The 24,558-nt window shown below is 36.8% G+C and overlaps 1 protein-coding gene across 1 annotated transcript; it reads right to left on the bottom strand.

The window, feature by feature from the left end:
• Positions 1-10,407: 10,407 nt before the first annotated feature.
• Positions 10,408-16,509, bottom strand: LOC129264254 (protein MEMO1-like). The gene is made up of 3 exons (XM_054902103.2): positions 16,342-16,509; positions 11,422-11,526; positions 10,408-10,630 (listed from the first exon to the last, which is right to left on the bottom strand). The coding sequence occupies exons 1-3, from the start codon at positions 16,492-16,494 to the stop codon at positions 10,493-10,495; spliced, it is 396 nt and encodes a 131-aa protein (XP_054758078.2). The 5' UTR covers positions 16,495-16,509; the 3' UTR covers positions 10,408-10,492.
• Between the last annotated feature and the right edge of the window lie 8,049 nt (positions 16,510-24,558).

Genomic DNA, 24,558 nt, shown 5'->3' with positions numbered 1-24,558 from the left:
ATCAGTTGGAATCAGAAATATTCAGCATTTGTGATTATTATGACTAATCGTGTTCAATTGTTCTATGAAAACTTAGAATGAGGGCCAGTTTACAAATTTTCTGATGTATATATGCATAGCCAAACGGGAGGTTTCGGGTGCAAGCCCCCCCCCCCCCCCCCCCCATTTTTCATGATGCAGAAGGCGCCGCTAAACAAAAACAAAAAAGGAAAAAAGAAGAAAGTGAGAGAACAGAAGAAAGAGCAATATAAAAGAGAAAGAAAAAGTTAAGATAAAGGAGAAAATATTTCGGAAACCTGTGCCACCGACCAAAACTTACAATGGGTCTCGCTTAATTCTAACATTGATGCTGGAGAGAAGGGGGGATTTTCTGAAGGTAATTGTTTCGGGGGTAATTGTCCGGGGGGTAGTTGTCCGGGGGGGGGGGGGTAGTTGTCCGGGGGGTAATTGTCCTCGGGGGGTAGTTGTCCTCGGAGGGTAATTGTCCGGGGGGTAATTGTCCAGGGGGTAGTTGTCCTAGAACCGATAACATGGTTTGAGTCGTGGTTTAAATACCCATGCATGCATGTTTGTTTGTTTATTTGTTATGTACTTGCTTGTGCAGAGGTGTGTTTGATTCCATACTAATGTTGATGTTAAGGTGCATGAAAACAAAGAACCGCTGAGAAACTCGCTCATCAATGCAGAAAAAACAGTGATTTTCAATACTGTGTCAATTTGCAACTTTTGAATTAGAAGTAGCCCCGCATTTTAAGGCACTGCACCTCCATGTGAACCAAAATCATATCATGTAGGCTATCATTTTAAAGAGAATAAAATGATCTATTCATTGATATCAATCACACATTGATATTCACTAAAACCGTGAAGGGATTATCGATCAAAGTCAGATTTCCAAACTTTTTAAAGTTTATTTTCATTCCTTCATAATAATGTTATTCTGATTCGACCATGAGGTCCCTAACTTATTGTTCACCCAATACTACGAATGTTTACATGTGCATGCGGTGATGTGATGATTATGAGTAAGATATGATTTTCATCATCATAGAAATTCGACATATGCCTAATTATAAGAATTATATTTGATTACTATACTACACTACTATACGACTATACTATCTCGTCATTGGTAATCCTTCACAGAGAGGTTTTGCACCCGCCACCATCCCTACCCCGGCTCTACCCCTCTGGATCCTGGCAACATGCATTAACTGATGCATGGTGTATTTATTTATCCATGACCATATTTGTTAATTTTAGATCAAATAAATCATAAATTATGAATGATTTTATATTAGACCAAATGGACTTGAGACAAAGTGTAAATTAGACCAAACGATCATATTAGAGCATATGACAATTAGACAAAATGATCATTAGACCAATTGGATATTAGACCAAGTGGAAATTAGACTAAATGGAAATTATACCAGGTGTAAATTAGACCAAACGGTCATTAGACCATTAGACAAAATGAAAATTAGACCAAGTGGAAATTATAGCCAAAGTGGAAATTATTCAAAGTGGTGTTAGACCAACGGAAAATTAGTCTGAATGGTTTTAGTCCAACTGCTCATTGGATATTGGACCAAGTGGGAATTAGACGAATTGAATTTTAGACCAAGTGAGAATTAGCTCAACTGGTCGAACCAAATGGGAATTAGACGAATTGGAAATTAGCCGAACTGGTTGTAGACGAAATGAGTTTAGGCTATGTGTAGTTGGACGAACTGATTAGTATAGACCAAGTGGTACTAGACCACCCGATAATTCACCGACTATCAGACCCACGTACGATCGGACCTGCGGACTAACGGACCCACAGACCCGCGGACTATCAGACCCGCGGGTATCGGACCCACTGACTATAGGGTTTGTAACCATTCAATTTACATCTAGAGATGCAGAAGTAACAGCTAAATGTGTTTTATACTACGGAGCCCGCCAGGTGACATGAGGAGAAAAAATTCTCCGTACATTATTTCCCAGGCAATATTATTTCGTTCCCACGAAATACTATTTCGTTCCCACGCAATATTATTTCGTTCCCACGAAATATTATTTCCCCTCTCTCCGATCCGCCGTGCCGCACCAGCCGTGTATAACACGTGCAGCATAGCAACATGCTTTGGTATGGTATGCACTGATCGGGGCGCTGATGATGGTGGTGATGATGATGGTGGTAATGATGATGAAGGTGGTGATTATGATGCATAGGCGGATCCAGGTGGGGGCCCGAGGTGCCCGCCCCTCCCCCTATTGGCGGAGCAAAAAAAGAAAAACAAGGGAAAGAAAGAAAAAAAGGAAGGAAAAGAAAAGAGAAAAAAAAAGAGGAGGAAGACGTATGAATAAATAAGATGAGAGGAAGACTTGGAAAAAAATATTTCATGTCACTAAATAAAATTTTCGCTCGCGCTTTCGCGCTCGTATTGTCTGTTAAGTGATTCATATATCTTGTCTGTTTGCATTTATATACATATCTTGTTCAACATGGAGCATAAATATCAAGTTTGGAAGTCAATAAACAAAACATATTTCCCCTCTGAAATCGAAATTTTCATTAATTTGTGTGATTTACAAATTGATTTTTAAAAAGTGCTCTGTAAAAAATTTCAGTTTTATGGTCTCAATATTAATATTTTCCGCTCGCGCTGCGCGCACGCGAATTTTTATTTATCAGGTACCTACTATTTTCATGTATTTCATAAAGTTTTCAAAATATCCCTTTTCAGGTCTGATGGTAAAAACGTATCTAGCGCTGCCATGCTTGCATTTTGATTGGCGGGTTATGTATGTCTCAATATTGATTATATAACAAACTACTCAAAATCCCCTTTTTATGACAGTTTATCAAAATTTCGGCTCGCGATTTGCGCTCGCATTAATGGTTAAAAATATATCAACTGATTTCTGATGCATCCTATTCATAATAAAAAAGTGCTTGAAATGTACAGTGTTCAGGCCATAAGGTCATCAGATTCCGCGCCCTCATTATGCAATAATAAATAAGATATCAATTTAACAATTATATTGTTCCTTTTGTTTAATCTCGCGCTTAGCAAGATAAATAGGAAGATATATAGTCATCATATTCATATGATAACATATGGCCTGAACACTGTACATTTCAAGCACTTTTTTATACCATACCAAAGCATGTTGCTATGCTGCACGTGTTATACACGGCTGGTGCGGTACGGCGGATCGGAGAGAGGGGAAATAACATTTTGTGGGAACGAAATAATATTTCCTGGGAACGAAATAATATTGCGTGGGAACAAAATAATATTTCGTGGGAACGAAATAGTATTTTGTGGGAACGAAATAATATTGCGTGGGAACGAAATAGTATTGCGTGGGAATGAAATAGTATTGCGTGGGAACGAAATAGTATTTCGTGGGAACGAAATAATATTGCGTGGGAACGAAAAAATATTGCGTGGGAACGAAATAATATTGCGTGGGAACAAAATAGTATGTCGTGGGAACGAAATAATATTGCGTGGGAACGAAATAGTATTTCGTGGGAACGAAATAATATTGCGTGGCCACGAAATAATATTTCGTGGGAACGAAATAATGTACGGATAATTTTTTCTCCTCATGTCACCTGGCGGGCTCCGTATTATACCAACCAGAGGTATGTTGAAAGTAACACCACAAATATAACACCAGGGCCCTGTCTTACAAAGGGTTACGATTGATCCTATCAACCTCAACTGTATGGAAATCCATCAGTATCGTAATTCTTTTCCACAGGAAATTTGCACAATGTCCACTGTAAACGAAGCTCAGCACACTAAGTATACAGCATATCTAGAAATTTTACTGAACTAACATGCATTTCAGATGTTGATGATCGGATCAATTGCAATTCTTTGTAAGACGCAGTCCAGAGTAAAATGACGGGTGTGGTCCTTTATTGACACCAATCAACACCATTTTATTTTTTTTTTGTAGTGTAAACTCCATCCTTTTTCTCTTCTTCCCTTTCACCTCACTGACATGTTGTATCTTTCTTAAGTTTTTTTTTAAAGCAGGATTTAGTCCTTTTGTTGTTGACTTTTTAAAGGGTCTATACACTTATACCAGATCAAACAAAGGAATTTTGACAGAAACCTTCACAATATTCATGTGATTTTAATTTAAATTTATCGGATAAATTATTTTGTAGGGTTTTGATAACAATCTTTCAAAAAAATAAGCTTTGTTTTGAAAGATTTATATCTTACATTACATATTTCTTATTGAAACAAATTATTCCCCTTTAAAGGGGTACTCCAGGCTGAAAATAATGTGATTTGAAGAGATTAAGAAAAATCAAACAAAATACTGGAAATTTGATCAAAATCGGACAAGGAATAACAAAGTTATGGCATTTTGAAGATTTGCATTATTATGGTGAAACAGTTCTTGGCATATCTTCATGAATATTCAATGACCAAACTGATGTCATAATTATCTCCACTCGTTCTTTTGTATTTTACCATATGAAATTAGGTTTATTCAAATATTTCCTTCAAGAACCAAAAATATTGGAATAACAACTGATTAAGTGCATTAGACATTCATTGCTGCAACTTATTTTATTACAAGGGAGACATATTCACACGTGTGGAAAAAAATGAAACAATTATGATTTCATGTAACAACATAAGAAAAAGGAAAGTGGGGATGTGACATCACCAGCCAATCTAATGAATATTCATGATGACATGCATATAACTGTTTTCACTACTACTACTACTACTGCTATTACTACTACTACTACTACTACTACTACTACTACTATTACTACTACTACTACAATTACTACTACTACTACTACTCTTTCATTCTTTTAATGTGTAATCAGATTTCAATCTGTACCTGTGTAGGCTATACATAATGTTTTTGTACAAGGATAATCTATTATAACTTTTACTCAAATTCTTCCAAATTTGTTTTCATTTATCTATTTTAACTTTGCAGCCTTAAAACTTCTTATTTCTACCTCTTCTAGATTACTTCCTGTCTTCCCAACTTTCAACTCAAATTTCCTCCCCTCCTTTGCTCTCTCTCTCTTTCATATCTTCCTGTTCTATCTCTGCTCTTTCTTTTTTTCACTTCTCCTAAATCAAACTGTTCTTGCTCTAATGCCCGTTTCGAAGTTTTAATTGATAGACATAGTGTGTGTGTTTTAAATGAATTGTCTTTTTTTGTGTGTCTATACTTTCTTCTTCAAATAATGCATGATATATCACATACTATTTGTCTTGGCAAGTTCTTTATAAGGATCGTATAACTATTTTGATTTGTTAAGAATTGTGTAATAATGTGACTTATTATCATGTTTATATTATTATTTGTAAAAAGATTCTGCAATTCAGCCTTTGGCTGCTACTGAATTTTTTAAATAAACCATTACCATTGACCATTGACCAAAATATTGCTAAACTTTGAAATTCAATAACTTTGGTATTTGTTATCAGATTTTGATGAAATTTTAAGCATTTTGCTTTGTGAATTTTACTCTGTTTATATAGATTTCAATATTTTCAGCCCGGAGCATCCCTTTAATATCACAAGTCCTGTGGTGAAGAGATGGTTATTTTCAAAATGCCCTTAATTCTAACTTTGAATAATATTTATCCTTAAAAATGACCCAACCTTTGAATACTTTTTGTTCTTGCCTTTCATTTTACATCAGCAATCATTTATTTAGACCCAGTTAAATGTTGAAAAACATTTAAAATCACTAACATTTGAAATTGTGTGTATCTGAATGGTGCTCATATCAAACTAGTACTACCCTCTGTGATAGGTATAGTAGATAAATGTCAGAAATTTTAAAATAAATCCCCAGGAAAAACAATTATTCCAGTCCAAGACAATCGCAGCACCACTTGTGTACATGTCGATTATGTTTACTTTGATTTCACAGTAAAGGAAAGACAAACCAATATTATGAGACGAAATGTTATAATCTTCCAAGTTTATTACAAAATCCCAAATTTTGCATAAATAATACACTATTAACTAGTACAAAACTGATCTTCAAGTTCAAGCGTCAGATTTGTTGCAAGACGAAAATGTTATGATTTGGATGCATTTATATTTCTTCCTTGTTTTGCAGGTTGGAATGAGGGACATTGCAGATATTTTTATTTAGCTTTCCTTTCATCAGAATGCAAAAGACAATATCCTGAATTAGAATTGAAACCTTTCACTCTCTGACAATAATTATGCAGAGTTAACAAAGGAAAAATAAACAAATTCTATGACTCATCTTTTTATGCATATTAAATTGTAACAAGGCAAGCTATGAATATTCAAAAAAGAAAAAGAAAAAAGAATTTGATACATCTTGATATATCTAACTAGTGTGGACTCACCTATCTACTTCAGAAACTTCCATACTAAGAAAATTTCCTCCTTTATATCTTTTACCATAAATAAATACATGACACATTACATGAGATATAGAATACATATGTATAAAAGCATTATTTAAGACTCCTTGTAAATTCTTGATTACATGACAACTAGGACTATGCACTTCATAATGAGAAGCCCTCCAACCACCAACGTACACGTATGATGAAGGCTGTAGTGAAATTAGAAACACTGGCAATGCATTTGCCTGTATGTTGTAATTTCATATTTAAAAACATATTTAAAGCCTGTCTAAAGCTTCGGAAATGTGAATCATAGTCAAATAGCATCTAAAATTCCACTACTACAAGTGTAGTGGTCACTGAATGTTTTCTTCTTCTATCCATGAAAACTTGATTTTGAATGATTGCCATGCAAATTTGCCATGGTAGTTTAATGGTAAGATTAATCATACCCTGATCATATGCTGTCCGAAATTATGAATTAGGATGCCGTGCTGTCAACCAGTATAATGCATGGTATAAATATCATAAAGCAGTAAAATTATTTTAAAGCCCCTCTACAGCTTTAGTAAAGGGTCAGTAATGTCATTCATACTCGAGTATCATTTAACATTCCAATATTATCATCCCCTCTCTGAATGTATTTTTATTAAAAAAATAGCCCTTTGAGCACTTGCTTTACAAATTTAATAATTTGATATCAGAAAGCTATAGACAAATATTATATCCTGAAATTGTCAGCCATTCCTTGCTTGAGAAGGGATTATATATAAAGACCAAAATAAAAATATTCTATTTTGATCTGGGGCCAAATGAAAATGAAATTTGCTGTGAAATTTATCAAATAAATTACTTTTTTTTTTCATCCTTCACATCATAACCATTTTAGGGCACACACATTAATATAATCTGGTAATTCATTGAAAAATTGACCTTAATTTTTGTGGTATTTACCACGGCTGATCAAAACTTTGTGTGATCTCTGATTGACTGTGTGTTATAAATAACTAGTTTAAAACACATATATTTTGAGATAACATCAATAATACAGAGAATAAATGAGCTTTCATACAGAGAAACTTAAATGTTTTGAGCGGAAAGTAATTGTTTTAATGATAATAATAATGATATATGCAATCTGTTAGGTGCCATATCCATCTTGTAAGAGATACTCAAGGCGCACAAGTGAAGGGGGGCAAGCAAAATTACAAGTAACAGAAAATCATCGATAAAGTGAGTTAAAGAGGTAAGTTTTTAGCTTAATCTTAAATGTTTCGACACTTCCTACATTATTTTGCTACATTGTAACCTAATTAGTGAGGCTTGAATGAATTGAGTAGTTAATTACTGTGTGATTATATTACAAGACTACATAGGCTCTCAGAATGCTGCATTATGCTGGTCAGATACGAGTAGACTTGAGGGGGCATTATTAAGGCTGTAGGTTTGTTTCTGCTTTAAAAGAAGAAAATGTCATCTTCAGCCCAGTCTATAAAATGTTGTTAGTGTTGGCAATATACAACAAATCAATGCTGAGTTAAAATGCTTAAACACCATTCAAAAACAACCATTAAAAGCATAAACATATTCCTATTTTGACAACCATCTGACCATATTAGAATACAAAATCCTTCCCGTATAAAATTGTTGAAATTTCACATTCCAGCTCTTCACATTAATGATATGCTAATATTTTTTTTCTATATTTCCATGAAATTGTTTCGATTTAGTTTGAACTATCAAGAAAATGAACAATATTCCCCTCTATCGTGACTCCAAAAGATAGTTTTCAATTTATGTCACATTTGACCTACACAAAATTATGTATGTGGAATGGTATTATGGTACTTCTTGTGGTCTCACATGTAGACTTTCATGTAGGCAAACCGAAAGTGTCATCAATTAGAAACGATTCTTCAGAGTCAAGAAAAAGGGGATATTGTACAACGCCTACTTAGCTTGTTGTACACGAGCAAATTGGAGACTGAATGTCAAACATTCGTACCGTTGCACGCACGACGTACCATCCAAAATGTACCGTTGCACGGCTTCAGGAGGTGACGTCACAATACGATTTTATTCATTGCGCTCAGTAAAAATGAAGGTGCAAAACGCGTATAGCCTTCTGGTTATAAATGCGCAATGCTGCCCAAAGGTCATGTGCGCTTGTGGGATTTTGCTTTTCGCTTTCGGTATTTTTGCTCCCTTTTCATAGATAACTGCAGGGAAAAACTCTTTTTTTTCATATTTTTGCTAGATTCAGAGACGTTGTACAACACAAATATCGAATATTCTTTTTCGTGCAAAGGTGTGAGATTTCGCATTCGGTGAAAGAAAGAGACGCTCTATTCAACTCGGCTATCGCCTCGTTGAATAGAGCATCTTTCTTTCACCTCATGCGAAATCTCGCACCATCGCACTCATGGCTATTCGCTATTTGTATATTCTTCCCTTTCTTGATAATTTCCAACTAAATCAAAACAATGTCAAGTTCAAGAACATGGAAAACAAATGGGTATTTCATGGATGTAAAGATGTGACATGTAAACTTCACATACATTTTCTTTTTGTTACCCCCAGCCCGTTAACCGCAACCACCCGCTAATTAATCAACATTGTTAAACAACTCAGGCCTGCAACTAATTTTAAAAAATACAATTTGTAAATACTTGATTTTCGTAAATAAATTATAACCAACAAATGTCTGGCAAATTATGAAGTTCATACATAAACATAATTTCTACACCTATTTCTAATCAAATTGAATTTCATACCCCGTTTAGATCTACCAATGAATGCAAGGTAACCTAGGATGCTACTGCAGGTTGTCATTTGTCTACTGTAGATCTAAATTGTCTCGGCACAAAGCGCAAAGCATGAATCTGAGGAAATCGCGAGGTAAAATACTCCCTAGACAGTCTGTCATAATCGTGAGGTCACACGGCGTAATCCACTGTTGGATTGTAGATCAAAACGGTCTCTGTGTGAATTCGGCATAGAAAACGGAAGTCCTTTATCTAAGCGATCATTGTGCAGCGTGCGCATTCCCCTTGATTGACATTTTGCCACGACAATGCAAAGGGAGACGATGCACCTCACGATTACTGCAGATGATCTAAACGGCCCCAAAGTGCACCTCGTGTTTTGACAAGGAATTTTATGCTGTGTTAGCTCAAGACAATTGTCTAGTGTGACACCAGAAAGAGATAGATCTAAACGGGGTATTAGATGACACAAAATGACACAATTCTCCAGCTTGAATAAGAGTGTTCAAGCAATGTTCTCTTGACACCATGCTAGAAGATGCATCATTGATTCGACCAATGGGCATACCTCATTGATTCAACCAATCAACACACTCATTCTTAGGGACAGTGTGTATGCCCTGATGATGAATTATGATGCCACTGGCTTTCCATATTTGAGATTGATATCAAATACAGTGAAGCTTGTCAATAATGACCATCAAAGGGAGACACAAAATGTGGCCTTTATAAGAGGCGATTGCTATTGGTGGGTTCTTATACACATAATGGCCCATATTCTCAACAGAGATTTCATTTGTACCATGGACTATGCAGATTTTTGTACATAATTATTATTCCATCCCGCACTTAAAGAAAAATGCCTGCTTTTGGAAAAGGGTGCCTAATTGAAGCCCGATAATAAAAGAAATCTGCAAAGTCCATAGTTTTCTACCATGGTACAATCTTTTGAGAATACAAGCCAATGTGCCTCAGGATTCAGTGTTAGAAAGCAGGTGGTCTTTTTACAGGTTGTTGCTGACACTGTTTTGACTGTAGTTTCAACTCTTTATATGACACATTCAAGCAGAAAGAAATAACCCTCTTTCTTTTGTGCTTTGTAACTAATGAAATATAATATACATGTACTATTTGAGTTCACCATGGAGAGAAAGCATTCTTCAGTCCATCAGCGAAACCCTAACTGACCACTCACTTCCCTTTGTTCTGGAGTGAGTAGTGTGGCAAAACGTTGACAGGACATCGTCATTCATTCCAGTCTGCAAACAGTCTGTGCCTTTTTTCTTTCTAACACAGTTCACAGCTTATCTACACACAAACAAAGAGGGCGCCACACAGATAGGAGTATTAGCTCATGGTGAAGGCGGCTGAAGCGTAACTGACGGAACTATCACTGCTATGTGTGCACTTATTGGATTGGGTGTACTGGAGGAATTTCATATCATACTGGGTTCCGTTCTTCTGTTCTTTTACTGCCACAATGGCCTGAAATGAACAAGGTACAAAATCAAAATTCAATCACTCGACACTAAATATTTTGCAAGCTATGATGTAAAATGTACCTGTATAATGTTTATATTAAACATACATGTTTACATCATGTTACAAGAAGAGAAGAGTTTAAACAAGCCCCCCCCCCCCACAAAAACACAAAAAATATAGCACCTGTAATTACGCTTCCGCTATTATTATTATTTGGCATTTCAACAAGGAACAAGTTACAAAACAAATATGTGAGTACAACAGAGGAAAGGAACAAGGAAGTCTACAGTACAAGTCCAGGTTGCCTATGAAAGGAAAAATTTAAAGAAATATGAATTGTCAGAGCGAAATCTACTACACACCTACCTTCGAAAATATTCAAACTGTGACCGTGTGAGCCCAAAATCCGCTCAGATCATCCTCAGTCACATATGCATAAACAGCCAAGTTTGAAATTGACTCCTCAAAAAAGTTTATTTAATTATCATGAGAAAGAGATATTTTCAGGTACATTGTATAATGATCATTGTGACCTTTTACCTCATGAACTAATCAGAACATCATCTATTCTATATGCACACTGAGCCTTAGTATTTAGTATGCGTTTTCTGAGCTTCATCTGCATGGAAACTTAAGTTTATTCAAGCTTTTATATGCTTAGTACGTATCACTGCAGAACACGAATGTGACGTATTGAACAACGAAGAACACAGAATTGGTATCTTTAATAGAAATCGAAAGAATGGGATTTCTACATTAGAGTTATAAAGGTTGTTCCGCAGATTCGAACTTACATTTAGAAGAACAGCAATGGGATGTCTTCCACAGATTGTATTACTGTATTTCTTTAAGTATGAAGCAAAGCCTTCAGGATCTAACTGTTCAATCAGCTTCATACCCTAAAGAAAGAATTAAGAAAGCATTGCTTAGTACAGTAAAAAAAAAAAAAATACGGGGGCATGGAGTGAATTCCAAATGCCCAAAACAACCCTGGAAAACTAAAATAGGTCCCAAGAAAGTCCCTTAGGATCCAATGGAAATATGGTAAAAACAATAGAATAAATTTTGATAATAATAATAACAACTTAGTCTTATATAGCGCTTTTCATGAAATCCATATCAAATCGCTTGACAATGTAGAACATACATGATATACAAAACAAAAATGAAATTAGAAATCATATAACAAAAAAAAATTATGACTAGGCAGTCTTTAGAACTCCAGAAAAGTGGAATAACTCACTTTCAGAGCACTCTTGAAATTTGTTTTTCTCCCTTTACTTTGTACTAGGCTTGGGCATCAGAGCCGAGTAATCGAGTCTACCCGATTCTTGTCACCAGAGTCGAAAAGTCGACCCCCATTCTTTCAAGGCCCATTACTCTAGCCTGAGGGATCCACTCTATACAAGAGAACCAATTATGTTTTATAACACATAAAAGCCCTGTTGAAGGGAATTCCAGACTTCGTTTATAATTGCATGCTTAAATCATTGTACGGAAATCTAATACACAAGTTAGTTTAATCATGGAGGTAGATAGTTTAAAGGGGAATGAAACCTTTGAAAAAAGTAGGCTTGTGTCGAAACAGAAAATCAAAGAATAAGAACAAAAAAAGTTTGAGAAAAATTGAACGAATAATGAGAAAGTTATGAGCATTTGAATATTGCAATCACTAATGCTATGGAGATCCTCCCATTGGCAATGCGACAAGGATGTGTGATGTCACATGTGAACAACTTTCCCTTTGATGGACTATAAAATATCCCCAAAATGTCTCTTTTTGCTTTTTCTTATGGCGATACAAACTCTTTATCCATGATGTATTCTTTCAATATCTGTATTATATGCCCTCCTATAGAAAGAACACATGATCTACTGATAGATGTGATAAAAGAGGCAGTTTAAGTGAAATATAAACTAAAGCAATGGGGAGAGTTGTTCACAAGTGACATCACACATCTTTGTCGCATTGCCAATATGAGGATCTCCATAACATTAGTGATTGCAATATTCAAATGCTCATAACTTTCTCATTATTTGTCCGAAATTTCTCAAACTTTGCTGTGCAAGCAGACTAATCCAAACAGAACATATCTGCATTCTGGCTTCTCTTATCTACTGACCACATACAAGTAATTGCCCCCTTCAAGTAATACACACTTTCAAGGTTTCAATAACAAGAAAGCCAAGAGGTTGGTTTAAAAAAAGAGAAAGAGGGAGGGAGAGAGAAAGAGAGGGGGATATCTTGCCAGTGTACACAGTAGCTCTGTTCACTTTATGGACATGAAAAAGAGCTTGATATGTATCTCGTCATTCTCTAGTGTGTTAAGTGATGGTGGAGTCGACTCCTCTCGGAACCGAAGCCTTAGGTCAGAGCCGGAGTCGGTTCTGGGAAAGGTGGGAATTGCCCAAGCCTACTTTGTACACAAATTTAACATTCACTTCCCCATTGACATTGTGTACAAATGTCTCATACACAACATGTTGTCCCATAAATTTTTTAACCTTTTTATTAGAAAATTTGAAACTTTTTGTGGTCCAACAGTTTCAGACACAATAAATTAGAAATTTCTAGAGATGCAATGATACAAGTATTGTATTCTGGGAAAAAGCTTTTTTTCAATATGTCCTAACTAGAACTATCACTGAAGGTGATTAATACCCTGCCCTATGCCATTACCATGGCAACAGTTGCAATGAATGAGAAAAAAATATGTCTTGCCCATCTTTATAGTCAGGTCCAGATTTGAGAAAAGTAGACTGCCTTAGGCAAATCGTGTTAATGCTAAATTAAGAAGTGTTTTAACATAATTTGAGGGCGCTGAGTCCAAATATGTTGTTGCCAACCTTGAATTTAATGTTAAAATCCTCAAAATGGCAAAAACAATATGGCTGCCATTCTACACCCTTTTTTGCTCTATTTTGATCACAAAAAAACTTGCAACAATAACGTTTTCAACTGTTTTTGGTACTATTTGATGTCAGGAATAACATACTAAAAATCTATCAAAATCCGCATTCGGGAAAGTGGTTATTTTGAAAATGGCGTCTAAAATGGCCATCGTTCACTGAAAATTAACATAACCAACTCTTTATCCACTTAGACATCCATTTTCGATGCATATTCTATGGTGTAGGGGGTACAAGGTCTACTGATACAGGTAGAGTGAACATAAGCACGCCAGGGTACCTGAAAATCCAAGAGGGCGTCCAAAATGACTGCCATAGCCTACAAATTCACAATTTATCTATTACCTATTTTAGTGTCTTTAATTTGGGTCTTATGCAATGGTGGTTTTAAGGGTCGAGTAGAAAATTAAGGAAAGTTACAAGGAGAGTCAGCGATCCACTATGTCCAAAAATCCAAGATTGCTTTCAAAATCCTAGCCTAAAATGGCTGTTGTTATCTAACAAGGCAAACGCCAAGCGTTGTCTCGCCTGCATATTGCAGTCATGAAGAGACTGCATGTCAAAACTACATGTATGCTATATGACTTAGATGGACCTCTGTTATGAGTTTGGCGATCCCACCTCGAAGCTATAGAAAGTTATTGCGTGTACAACACAGCAGTGCCAGTCATGGAAAGTTCATTGACCTTTGACCTTAATCAAATTCAACTCACATTCGAACTTGACCTGCACCTTCAGGAGATGGACCTCTTGTTTGAATTTGGCAATCCTACCTCGAAGATATAAAAAGTTATTATGTGTACAACACAGCACAGTGCCAGTCATGGAAAGTTCATTGACCTTTGACCTTAATCAAATTCAACTAACATTTGAACTTGACCTGCACCTTCAAAAGATGGACCTCTTGTATGAATTTGGCAATCCTAACTCGAAGATATAGAAAGTTATTGTGTGTACAGCACAGCACAGTGCCAGTCATGGAAAGTTCATTGACCTTTGACCTTATTCAAATTCGGCTCACATTTGAACTTGACCTGCACCTTCAAGAGATGGATATCTGTTATGAATATGGCGATCTCACCTCGAAGCTATAGAAAGTTATTGTGTGTACAACACAGCACAGTGCCAGTCATGGAAAGTTCATTGACCTTTGACCTTATTCAAATTCGATTCATATTCGAACTTGACCTGTGCCTTCAGGAGAAGGACCTCTGGTATGAATTTGGTGATCCCACCTTGAAGCTATAGAAAGTTATTGGGTGTACAACACAATTGTTGACGACGACAACGACGCCGACAGCGGAAATAGTGATACCTATGTCTCGCTCCGCTACGCAGGCGAGACAATAATACATGTAATTCACTGCAACAACTTAGAAAACATGAGAAACTGGGAATGGGTTTAAATAATTATCAGGGAATTTTTAAACTTTTTAATCAGAGAAAATCAGGGATTTTTGTTTTCTTGAAAAGCTGGGAACCCTGATTGGGTTAAGCCAGCCGTTAACTAGTAGATAGTATACATAGAGGTGGATAAATGAAAATCTTATTTTTTCCACCTCTATGATTGTATAGGCCCTATTAGCATTAGTTTACAGAAAAATAGCAAATTTTATTGTTTTTGACCAAAACCTCAAAAAATCCTTTGAAACAGACAATCCCCATAGTTTGTTTAATCCCTAAATATTTTTTTTCATCCCCACAGGCTTTTGAAAATCCCCATATTTTCAAAATTTGGGGATGGAAATATACGTTACTCTAACTGTACTCCAATATCGAGGGGCGCGTGTGCGAAGATTTGGTATTAGACCAACTAGTATTAGACTAACCGACTATTAGACAAACTGGTATTAGACCAAATGCAATTGGACCAAGTGACAATAAAATACATTAGACGAAATGGCAATTAGACCAAATAAAAATTAGACAAAGTGACGATTAGCCCAATTGGGTAGTAGACCAATTGGCTATTAGACCAAGTGGTCATTAGACCAATAGGCTATTAGACCAACTGGTCATTAGACCAATTGGCTAATAGACCAAGTGGTCATTAGACCAAAAGAGAATTGGACTAAGTGGGTTTAGCCCGAATGTTGTTAGCCCATCTGATGATTAGACCAAGTGATATTAGACCAACTGTCAGTAAACCAACCAGTTTTGAAGATCGCTTTGCTAACGTTCCCATTTGATCACCCGAAAGTGGTTTTCAAAATCACTTCACGTAAAATAATCTTGTGGCTATGGGAACGCTCTCAGTGGGGAGACACGTTTCGGGCGAAATTCAAAACCGCATCGTAGGCATTCTACACACAGTGTGTAGATTAGTGCAATCAAAATGTGCAAAGATCGCTTCCCAAAGAACGGTTGTGACCTCACTTTCGCTAAAACCAGTTTAACGAGGCAAAGCGATCTTAAAAATACATTACAAGTTGGTTTTATGAACCGGTTTGGAAAATCGCTTCCAAGATAGCTTCAACTGTTCTCATTACACGTTAAACTAGTTTCCACTAAACTAGTTTTAGGAAGGTAGTGAGAATGGTATCTAAGAAAGCATGAATGTTTTTAAGCAAGCAACCAGAGGACCAACAGCTTAAGGTCCTCTCCAAGGGACCTGGTAATGAGGATTAATGCCTTACCAAAGGGCTAGTACTACCGCACCAAGTGGGAATCGAACCCGGGTCACCGTAATCCGAAACCCCCGCTCTACCAACTGAGCTATCGCGCCTCCATGACACGGACAATATAAATACAACATGAAAGTTCAGTATTTTTCTTTAAAAAAGGCCTTTGTAATGTTAACTTACCATTTTGTCTATTGCTTCAATTGATTCAAAAATGTGTGAATACTTCTTGTCCATAAATGTATACCTAAACCTCTTACCTGCAAAAAGAGAGGAAAATGTAATATTAAAAAAATTATCGGATGAAACAAAATAATTACTACTGAGATCATACATAAATAATATAGGATTTGTATATCCTATCTGCCTAGATAAACGCTCAAGCCCGGTGCTCACGCTGAGCTAGTCTACAGATTCAGGCGCTTTTTGAAGAAGTACTTCCTGCCAGTAGTACCATTTACCTCAACAGAGCCGAGTGTAGCACAATGTGGGTAAATTTCTTGCTGAAGGAAAACGTGCCATGGTTGGGAATCGAAGCCACATCCCTGAGAATGAAAGACAGTAATCTTAACCACTAGACCATGATGCCTTCACATGAAGAAGGTCTGTGCAAGGGAGACAAGAAAACCAAACTCATGGTTTTCCTAGACAGGTGGTCCTTCTATACATATATCTACTAATGCAAGTTAGACTGCATAGCATAAATCTATGACGTTGCAGTTAATGCAAGTTTTGGTGGCTTGTCTGGGAATCGAAAGCCAATTTGAAACAAAAGCCAATTCGAAACAAAAGACAATTTGAATTGAAAACATTTTGAAAATTTTTGGAAAGTTCTAGAATATACTGTGTTATTACTTGCTTGTATTTCTGTATATTCCACTATGGCTGCATTTGATGTTGAAGAGTTTCTTGCAATGAAAGAATTGTCATAATAATAATAATAATAATGGATATTTAGAGGCGCTAAAAACAAAAAGTACCATAGCGCGTACAATGTATGAATAATAATTTAACATGAATAATAATTTAACAACTACAATATTCAAGATAAAAAGGAAAATTAATTATTGAGGAAAAAGGTATGTCTTAAGGGAAGATTTGAAGCCAAGTACACTGGAAGCATTTCTTATTGAAAGAGGGATAGCATTCCAAGTCTTGGCAGCTGCTACAGCAAAATGTTTTTCGGCAGAGGAGAGTTTTGACAAGGGAATGCAAAGTCTGCAGGTGTCAGTGATTGAACGAAGATTACAAGAGGGTGTGTATAATTTGATGGTATTATTAAGATATTTAGGTGCCAATTGATTTAGAGTTTTGTATACATATAAATAGACTTTAAACTGAATACGTTGGAATAGAGGTAGCCAGTGGAGTTCCTTAAGTAGGGGTGTAGTATGAGTTCGGGATCAAAAGCCAAATATTTATCGAGCGGCACGATTCTGAATAACCTCAAGCTTTCTTCTATCCCTAGCTGACAAAACAGTAAATAAACTATTGCAGTAATTGCAGTGATATTGATTGCAGATGGCGGGGAGAAGAACAGAGAGCTATGAATTCAGTTTTGCTATTATTCAGCTGGAGATAATTAGATGACATCCACCTACAAATTTCTGAAATACAAAGAGAGGTTTTCTCAAGTGTTTCATTTATATTTTCAAAAGAGCGCGGGTCAAAGGAACAATACAGTTGTATATCATCTGCATAACAAATATACTGTAGACCATGTTTATTAAAGGAGAATGAAACCCTTGAAACCAGCTGAATCCATATGAAAGAGAAAAATCAAAGAAACATATTGTTGAAAGTTTAAGATTGAATGAATAATAAGAAAGTTATGAGCATTTGAATATTGAGATCACTAATGCCATGTAGATCCTCCCATTGGCAATGCGACCAAGATCTGTGATGTCACACACGTACAACTCCCTCATTACTTTAGTACTTATTTCACTTATATTCTCACTTTTATAGAATCTATCACAAGGTGAGGTGTTCTTTTTATGAGAGGACAAGTACAGAGGTTTCACAACATTATATCATTGATGAATCGTTTGTCATATGATTAGAATGAGCAAAAAGAGATGTTTTGGGGTATATTTTCAGTGTCCAAAAGGGGAGAGTTGTTCATCTGTGACATCATAGATCTTGGTCGCATTGCTAATGGGAGGATCTCCATAGCATTAGTGATCTCGACATTCAAATGCTCATAACTCTTCTATTGCTAGTCCTATTTTACTCAAACTTTGGTTGATCTTATTCTTTGATTTTCTGCTTTCACAAAAGCTAACTTGCTCCAAGAGTTTCATTCTCCTTTAATAATGTCAGAGATGGGAGTGATATACAAACTAAACAGAATCGGCCCGAGAACTGACCCTTTGGGTACCCCAAACTTAGTGACCCGCGGGTCAGACAACTCTCCGGCTATGCTTACCCTAGATGACCAACCAGTCAGGTAAGACTTTAACCATTTAAGAGCTAGACCAGATATGTGAAATCGTGATTTTAAGCGATTCAGTAATATGGTATGATCCACAGTATCAAAAGCTGTCATATTGTACACTATTGTCAATGATCATATATTGTCATACTCCTATATGATCACTTGATGTCACTGAAGAAAGATGATTTGATAACAGTTTGTGATCATTTGGGTGTATCTCTAGCCCCAGGTTTAAAGAAGGCAGAGATATTTGACTTGTTAGCTAGTCACATGAAGCTTACAGAGGAGTCTGAAACTTTTATCAATATTTCAGATGATGCTCAGATTCAAATGAAAAAATTTGAATTGGAAAAGGAGAAAATCGAGCTTGAAAAGGAAAGAATCAGAGAAAACATTGAAATTGAGAAAATGAGATTGGAGTACCAGTTAAAGATGAAAGAAATGGAGTTAGTTCATGCAATTGCTAATACTAACTCCGTTTAAGATAAATCTCCCCAAGGCTTTGCTGTGGCGAAAAAAATTCGCCTTGTGCCAAAGTTTAATGAAGAGGGGGTTGATACATATTTTGTGTCATTTGAAAAAGTGGCCAAGAGACTGAATTGGCCTGAAGAATACTGGACTCTTCTCCTCCAAAGTATTTTTGTTGGAAAGGCTGCGAAAGTCTATTCTTCGCTCTCTGAAATGCAATCATGTGACTGCTACAGTGAAAGAAACAATTCTCAGTGCATATAACTTGGTACCAGAAGCGTACAGACATAAATTTAGGAACATGCAAAGACAATCAGGCCAGACTTATGTTGAATTTGCTAGGGAACAATAAATGATGTTCGATAAGTGGTACAGACCATTGAAAGTTGACAAAGATTTTGTTCACCTTAGGGAAGTTGTCCTCTTGGAAGAATTAAAAAAGAGTCTTTCTTTTGGCATTAAATCTCACTTAGATGACCATAGAGTTACTGAAGTCAGCAAAGCAGCCATAGTAGCTGATAAATTTGAGGTCACACATAAGGGTAGTGGAGATAGGCCTCCTTTCAAGAATTATTGGAAAAAGAAAGGTAAAGGGTCATTTAAATCCCACAATAAACCTGGTGAGGGAAAATATGCTAGCAAGGACAATGACACTAACAAGAATCAGGCTTGTGGGGGCACAGAATCAACCAAAAGGTCTGAGAGTCGTAGTTCTAAAATTTGTACTCATTGTCATAAATCAGGACATTCGAAAGAATCACGTTAGAAATAAGTTGGAATGCCAACCAAAACTAAGAGACATGGGTTTTGTCAAGCAAACAAGTGTTCCCTCGATGGAGTTTGTCCCATCAGAGCCCATTCAAGATGTTGAGAGTGTTTCTTTGGTATTTGCTGATAAAGTCAAGCAGGTTGATGAAAGCTTTAGAAGCTTTTTGTATGATGGTGAAGTATCCCCTTGTTCGACTGGTGCTGCTGGTAGGTCAGTGGTGATCCTTAGGGATACAGGGGCTGCACAGTCCCTGATGGTGCAAGGGGATTTGGCTCTTCCTCCGGAGAGTTCAGAGAATGCCAGTCTTAATTCAAGGTATTGGCCCAAATTTCATGTCGGTTCCTTTGCATAAGGTTGACTTAAGGTGTGACCTAGTTAGTGGTCCTGTGAATGTTGGTGTCGTCCCAGAATTACCCACGGAAGGTGTTGATTTCTTGTTAGGTAACGACTTGGCTGGAGATAGAGTTGTTGCATCTCCAGTGGTTTCGGAGAAGCCGGTTGAGGTAGCTGAAACTGAATTGTTGCAAGAAAATTTTCCAGGGATTTTCCCGTATTGTGTTGTTACTAGGTAGGAAAAGCTTATGTTATACCAAGGTTTTTTTTTACCTGACTGCTAAGAAAGCACGAATGCCTGTGAGCAAGCAACCAGGGGACCGACGGCTTAAGGTCCTCTCCGAGGGACCTGGTAATGTGGATAAATGCCTTACCAAAGGGCACTAGCGCACCACTTGGGAATCGAACCCGGGTCACCGGAATCCGAAACCCCCGATCTACCGACTGAGCTATCGCGCCTCCCAGGTCTCAAACTCGTAGAGCTGACAAGGATGATGCGGATTCTGCTGATGTAGAGGAGAGTGCTGATGTCTGGTTAGCTGAAACCTTTTTCAAGGATTTGAATGGGGATAGTGTTGAAGGCTCTGTTGCTAACAATGATAGTTTGTTTAGTAAATCCTCCCTTGTACAGGCACAACAGGCAGAACCAGAATTGAAAAGCTTGTCACAGAAAGCATGTCCTGAGGCTGATAAGGTTCCTGAGTGCTTTTATGTCAAAGATGACATTTTGATCAGGAAGTGGAGACCTCCCCGGAGACCAGCTGATGAAGATTGGTGTATAATCCACCAGGTAGTAGTTCCTCCCTGTTATCGCACAGAGATTCTAAAAATGGCTCATGAGCTACCTAGGTAGTAGGGCAGGTTATGTCGGCATTCGAAGACAGAAGATAGAATTATGAGGCATTTCTATTGGCCTAAGATGCACAAGGATGTGGTGCATTTCTGTAAGACATGTCATACATGTCAGATTATTGGTAAGGCACAGCCTTCTAGTTATCAAGCCTGCTTCATTGATACCCATTCCTGCATTTGATGAACCTTTTACTAGGGTTCTTGATTGTTTTGGACCCTTACCCAGAAAGTGGTCGGGTCACAGATTTCTCCTGACAATTATGGACTTGTCTACACGTTTTCCAGAGGCGATACCCTTGAGGAGTATCACTGCAAAAACAGTGGTACAAGCGTTAGTGCAGTTTTTCACTCGGTATGGTCTGCCTAAGGAAATTCAGTGTGACCAAGGGTCAAATTTCATGTCAGGAATATTTCAGCAAGTTATGGAGTTGGGAATAAAGCAGATCAAGTCCTCTGCTTATCACCCACAGTCCCAAAAAGCGTTAGAATGCTATCATCAGACCCTGAAGACCATGATTAGGGCTTATTGTGAAGACTATCCCTATGACTGGGATAAAGGGATCTCATTCCTACTGTTTGCAACTAGGGATTCCCCTAATGAGTCCACAGGTTTCAGTCTATTTGAATTGGTCTATGGTCATGAGGTTAGGGGCCCCCTAAAGCTTATCAAGGAGAGGTTTATGGTTCAGGATGATGATGAAAACCTTCTAGACTATGTATCAAAGTTTAGAGAAAGGCTCTCAAAAGCTTGTGATGTGGCTAAGGAACACTTAAGTGTCCCAGGGAATAATGAAAGCTCAAGCTGACAAAAATGCAAAAGAGCGAAGTTTCAAGCCTGGAGACATAGTGTTAGTATTGTTGCCTTTGCAAGGTGAGCCCTTGAAAGCTAGGTTTAGTGGTCCAGGGCTACATAGTAAAAAAAGAAATTGAATGATGTCAACTATGTGATCAGTACCCCCTGTTCGAAGAAAGTCTCAAAGAGTTTGTCATGTAAACATGTTGAAAGAATACTTTGAGCGAGAGGCTAGTCAGCCAAAAGGTACAACACAGGTCAAAGAAGACAATCTTGAAACATGTACATTGTAGATGTACATAGAGATGAATACTATGGAAAGACAGATAATAAATTGTCTTATACAGATGTATCTAAGATCAGAGAAATTATATATCTGGCCTGTTAAGAGAATATGAGAATGTGTGTAAAGACAAACCAGGTCGTACACCTTTAACTGTACATGATGTAGACGTAGGCAATGTAAGACGTATAAAACAGGATCCTTATAGGCTCAATCCAAGCAAGTTGGAAATGGTGAATAAGGGAATACAGTTTGTTAGATAATAACATAATCGAACCGAGTCAGAGTAGTTGGAGTTCCCCTATTGTAATGGTTCCAAACTCCAAAGCCAGACGGCTCTCAGAGATTTTGCATTGATTACCAAAAGGTAAATGCAGTAAGTAAGACTGACTCGTATCCAATTCCTAGGTTGTATTGATAGAGTTGGAAATTCTGCCTATATCACAAAGATAGACTTGCTTAAAGGATATTGGCAAGTGCCACTGACTGACCGAGCCAAAGAGATATCAGCCTTTGTTACACCTGAAGGCTTATTTCAATGCAAAGTCATGCCTTTTGGAATGAAAAATGCACCAGCAATCTTCCAAAGGTTAACAAATCAAGTGATTGCTGGTCTTGACAATTGTGTCGTATACATAGATGACATCCTAGTGTACAGTGATACTTGGAATGATCATTTGGATCATTTGAGAGCACTGTTTGACAGGCTGGATAAAGCCAACCTAGTAGTGAATCTGATGAAGAGTGAATTTGCCAAGGCAAAGGTCACATATCTCGGTCATGTGGTTGGTCAAGGACAAGTGCTACCAAGAGAAGCCAAGATACAAGCTATCTTAGACTTCCCAATTCCCACAACTAAGAAAGAATTGCTCAGATTCTTAGGTATGAGTGGCTTCTACAGGAAATTTGTTCCAAATTACAGTACAGTGGTTAGTCCTCTGACAAACCTGCTGAAGGCAAAAGTGAAGTATGTTTGGTCTGACGAATGTCAGAGATCATTTGAGAAATTAAAGGCCATTTTGGTGAATGAGCCTGTTTTGGCAGCTCCAAACTTCACAAAGCCGTTCAAAGTAGCAATTGATGCATGTGATGTTGGAGTAGGAGCAGTATTGCTCCAAGAAGATGAAGAAGGCATCGAAAAACCAGTGTGCTACTTCTCTAAGAAACTCAGTCGGTTTCAGAAGAAGTACTCAACTATTGAAAAACAGGCCCTGAGTCTGGTACTAGCCCTTCAGCAGTTCGAGGTGTATCTAACCAATGGAGAGATTACAGTCTATACAGACCACAATCCTCTTGTGTTTTTGGAGAAATTCAGAACAAAGAATCAACGACTGTATAGATGGAGCCTTATGCTCCAACCATTCCCAATGAAAATTGTACACATAAAAGGAAAGAATAATGTAATTGCTGATGCTCTTTCAAGAGTATAAAATTGAAATGATTCATGCTTTTGACCAAGTGTGTCATTTGAAGAAAACGTGTTTGATGTACATTCATTTAAACATGTTTGTTAGTACTATACCTTTGTACACAATATTGTAGATGATTTTTCAAGATGACTTTGAAAAGTTAAAGAAAAAAAAGTAATCTTAAAGAAACCTTTAACTACGGTAAAGCTTTCTTTTTCCTGGTGGGGAAGGTGTTATATATAAGTAGAATTGTAAGAGCAATTACATTCATTTATTTAGTTATTTCCTCTTTAAGGATATTCATAGCATATAATTATTAAGAATATTCCAAAATGTCTCAGTTAAGCTTTGTTAGGCATGTCTATTTAATAGGCTGAGTAATCTTTGTTATTTATGGAATGTAGACAATAACCTAGAGGTAGTGAAAAGGACAATATGATTAGCTATGTTGTTTACATTGTTAATTTCACTGAGGTCATTCAAGAGTCTTCTAGAAGTGGACTATTCTAGAAAGAAGGATAATGTTCTTTTTAAAGACAATACTAGAAGCACCCAGAAGAGTGAATATTTATATATATAAGCTGGTAGTTCCTTCAAGGACATCATATCAGATCAGAACTCAGAGTTTCACACCAGACTTTATGTCAGAGCATAGCTTATTTCCAACTGGAATACAACATTTATCTTCTTCAACATTTAATTTCCTGTAATAAAAAAAAAAGGAAATCAAATTTAAAACTAAATTTTCATTGTTATTTGTTGGAGTATCGTAACAAAAGCAACAGGGACAGAATGGATAATTTGTACATGGCACAAGTACACTTCTATATGTTTAACTTTGCAATCATAGCTATGATCAATTTCAGATAACACTTCATGAAAAAAACCCAATAGTATTAAATCCAAATATAATAAGATGAAGAGGTAGAATAAAAGGACCGGAGTATGCAGCTTTATTTCAAATTCATGTTTCATTTTTTCAATTCATCTGTATTCCAAGAGACAAACTAAAATACGCTAATAAAAACCTATTATCATTTCAATGATTCATTATAT

The sequence above is a fragment of the Lytechinus pictus genome, chromosome 7, assembly GCF_037042905.1.
Source record: "Lytechinus pictus isolate F3 Inbred chromosome 7, Lp3.0, whole genome shotgun sequence".
Taxonomy (NCBI): domain Eukaryota; kingdom Metazoa; phylum Echinodermata; class Echinoidea; order Temnopleuroida; family Toxopneustidae; genus Lytechinus; species Lytechinus pictus.
Note: the sequence above shows the minus strand (reverse complement) of the source record. Positions and strands in the feature narration are given on the sequence as shown.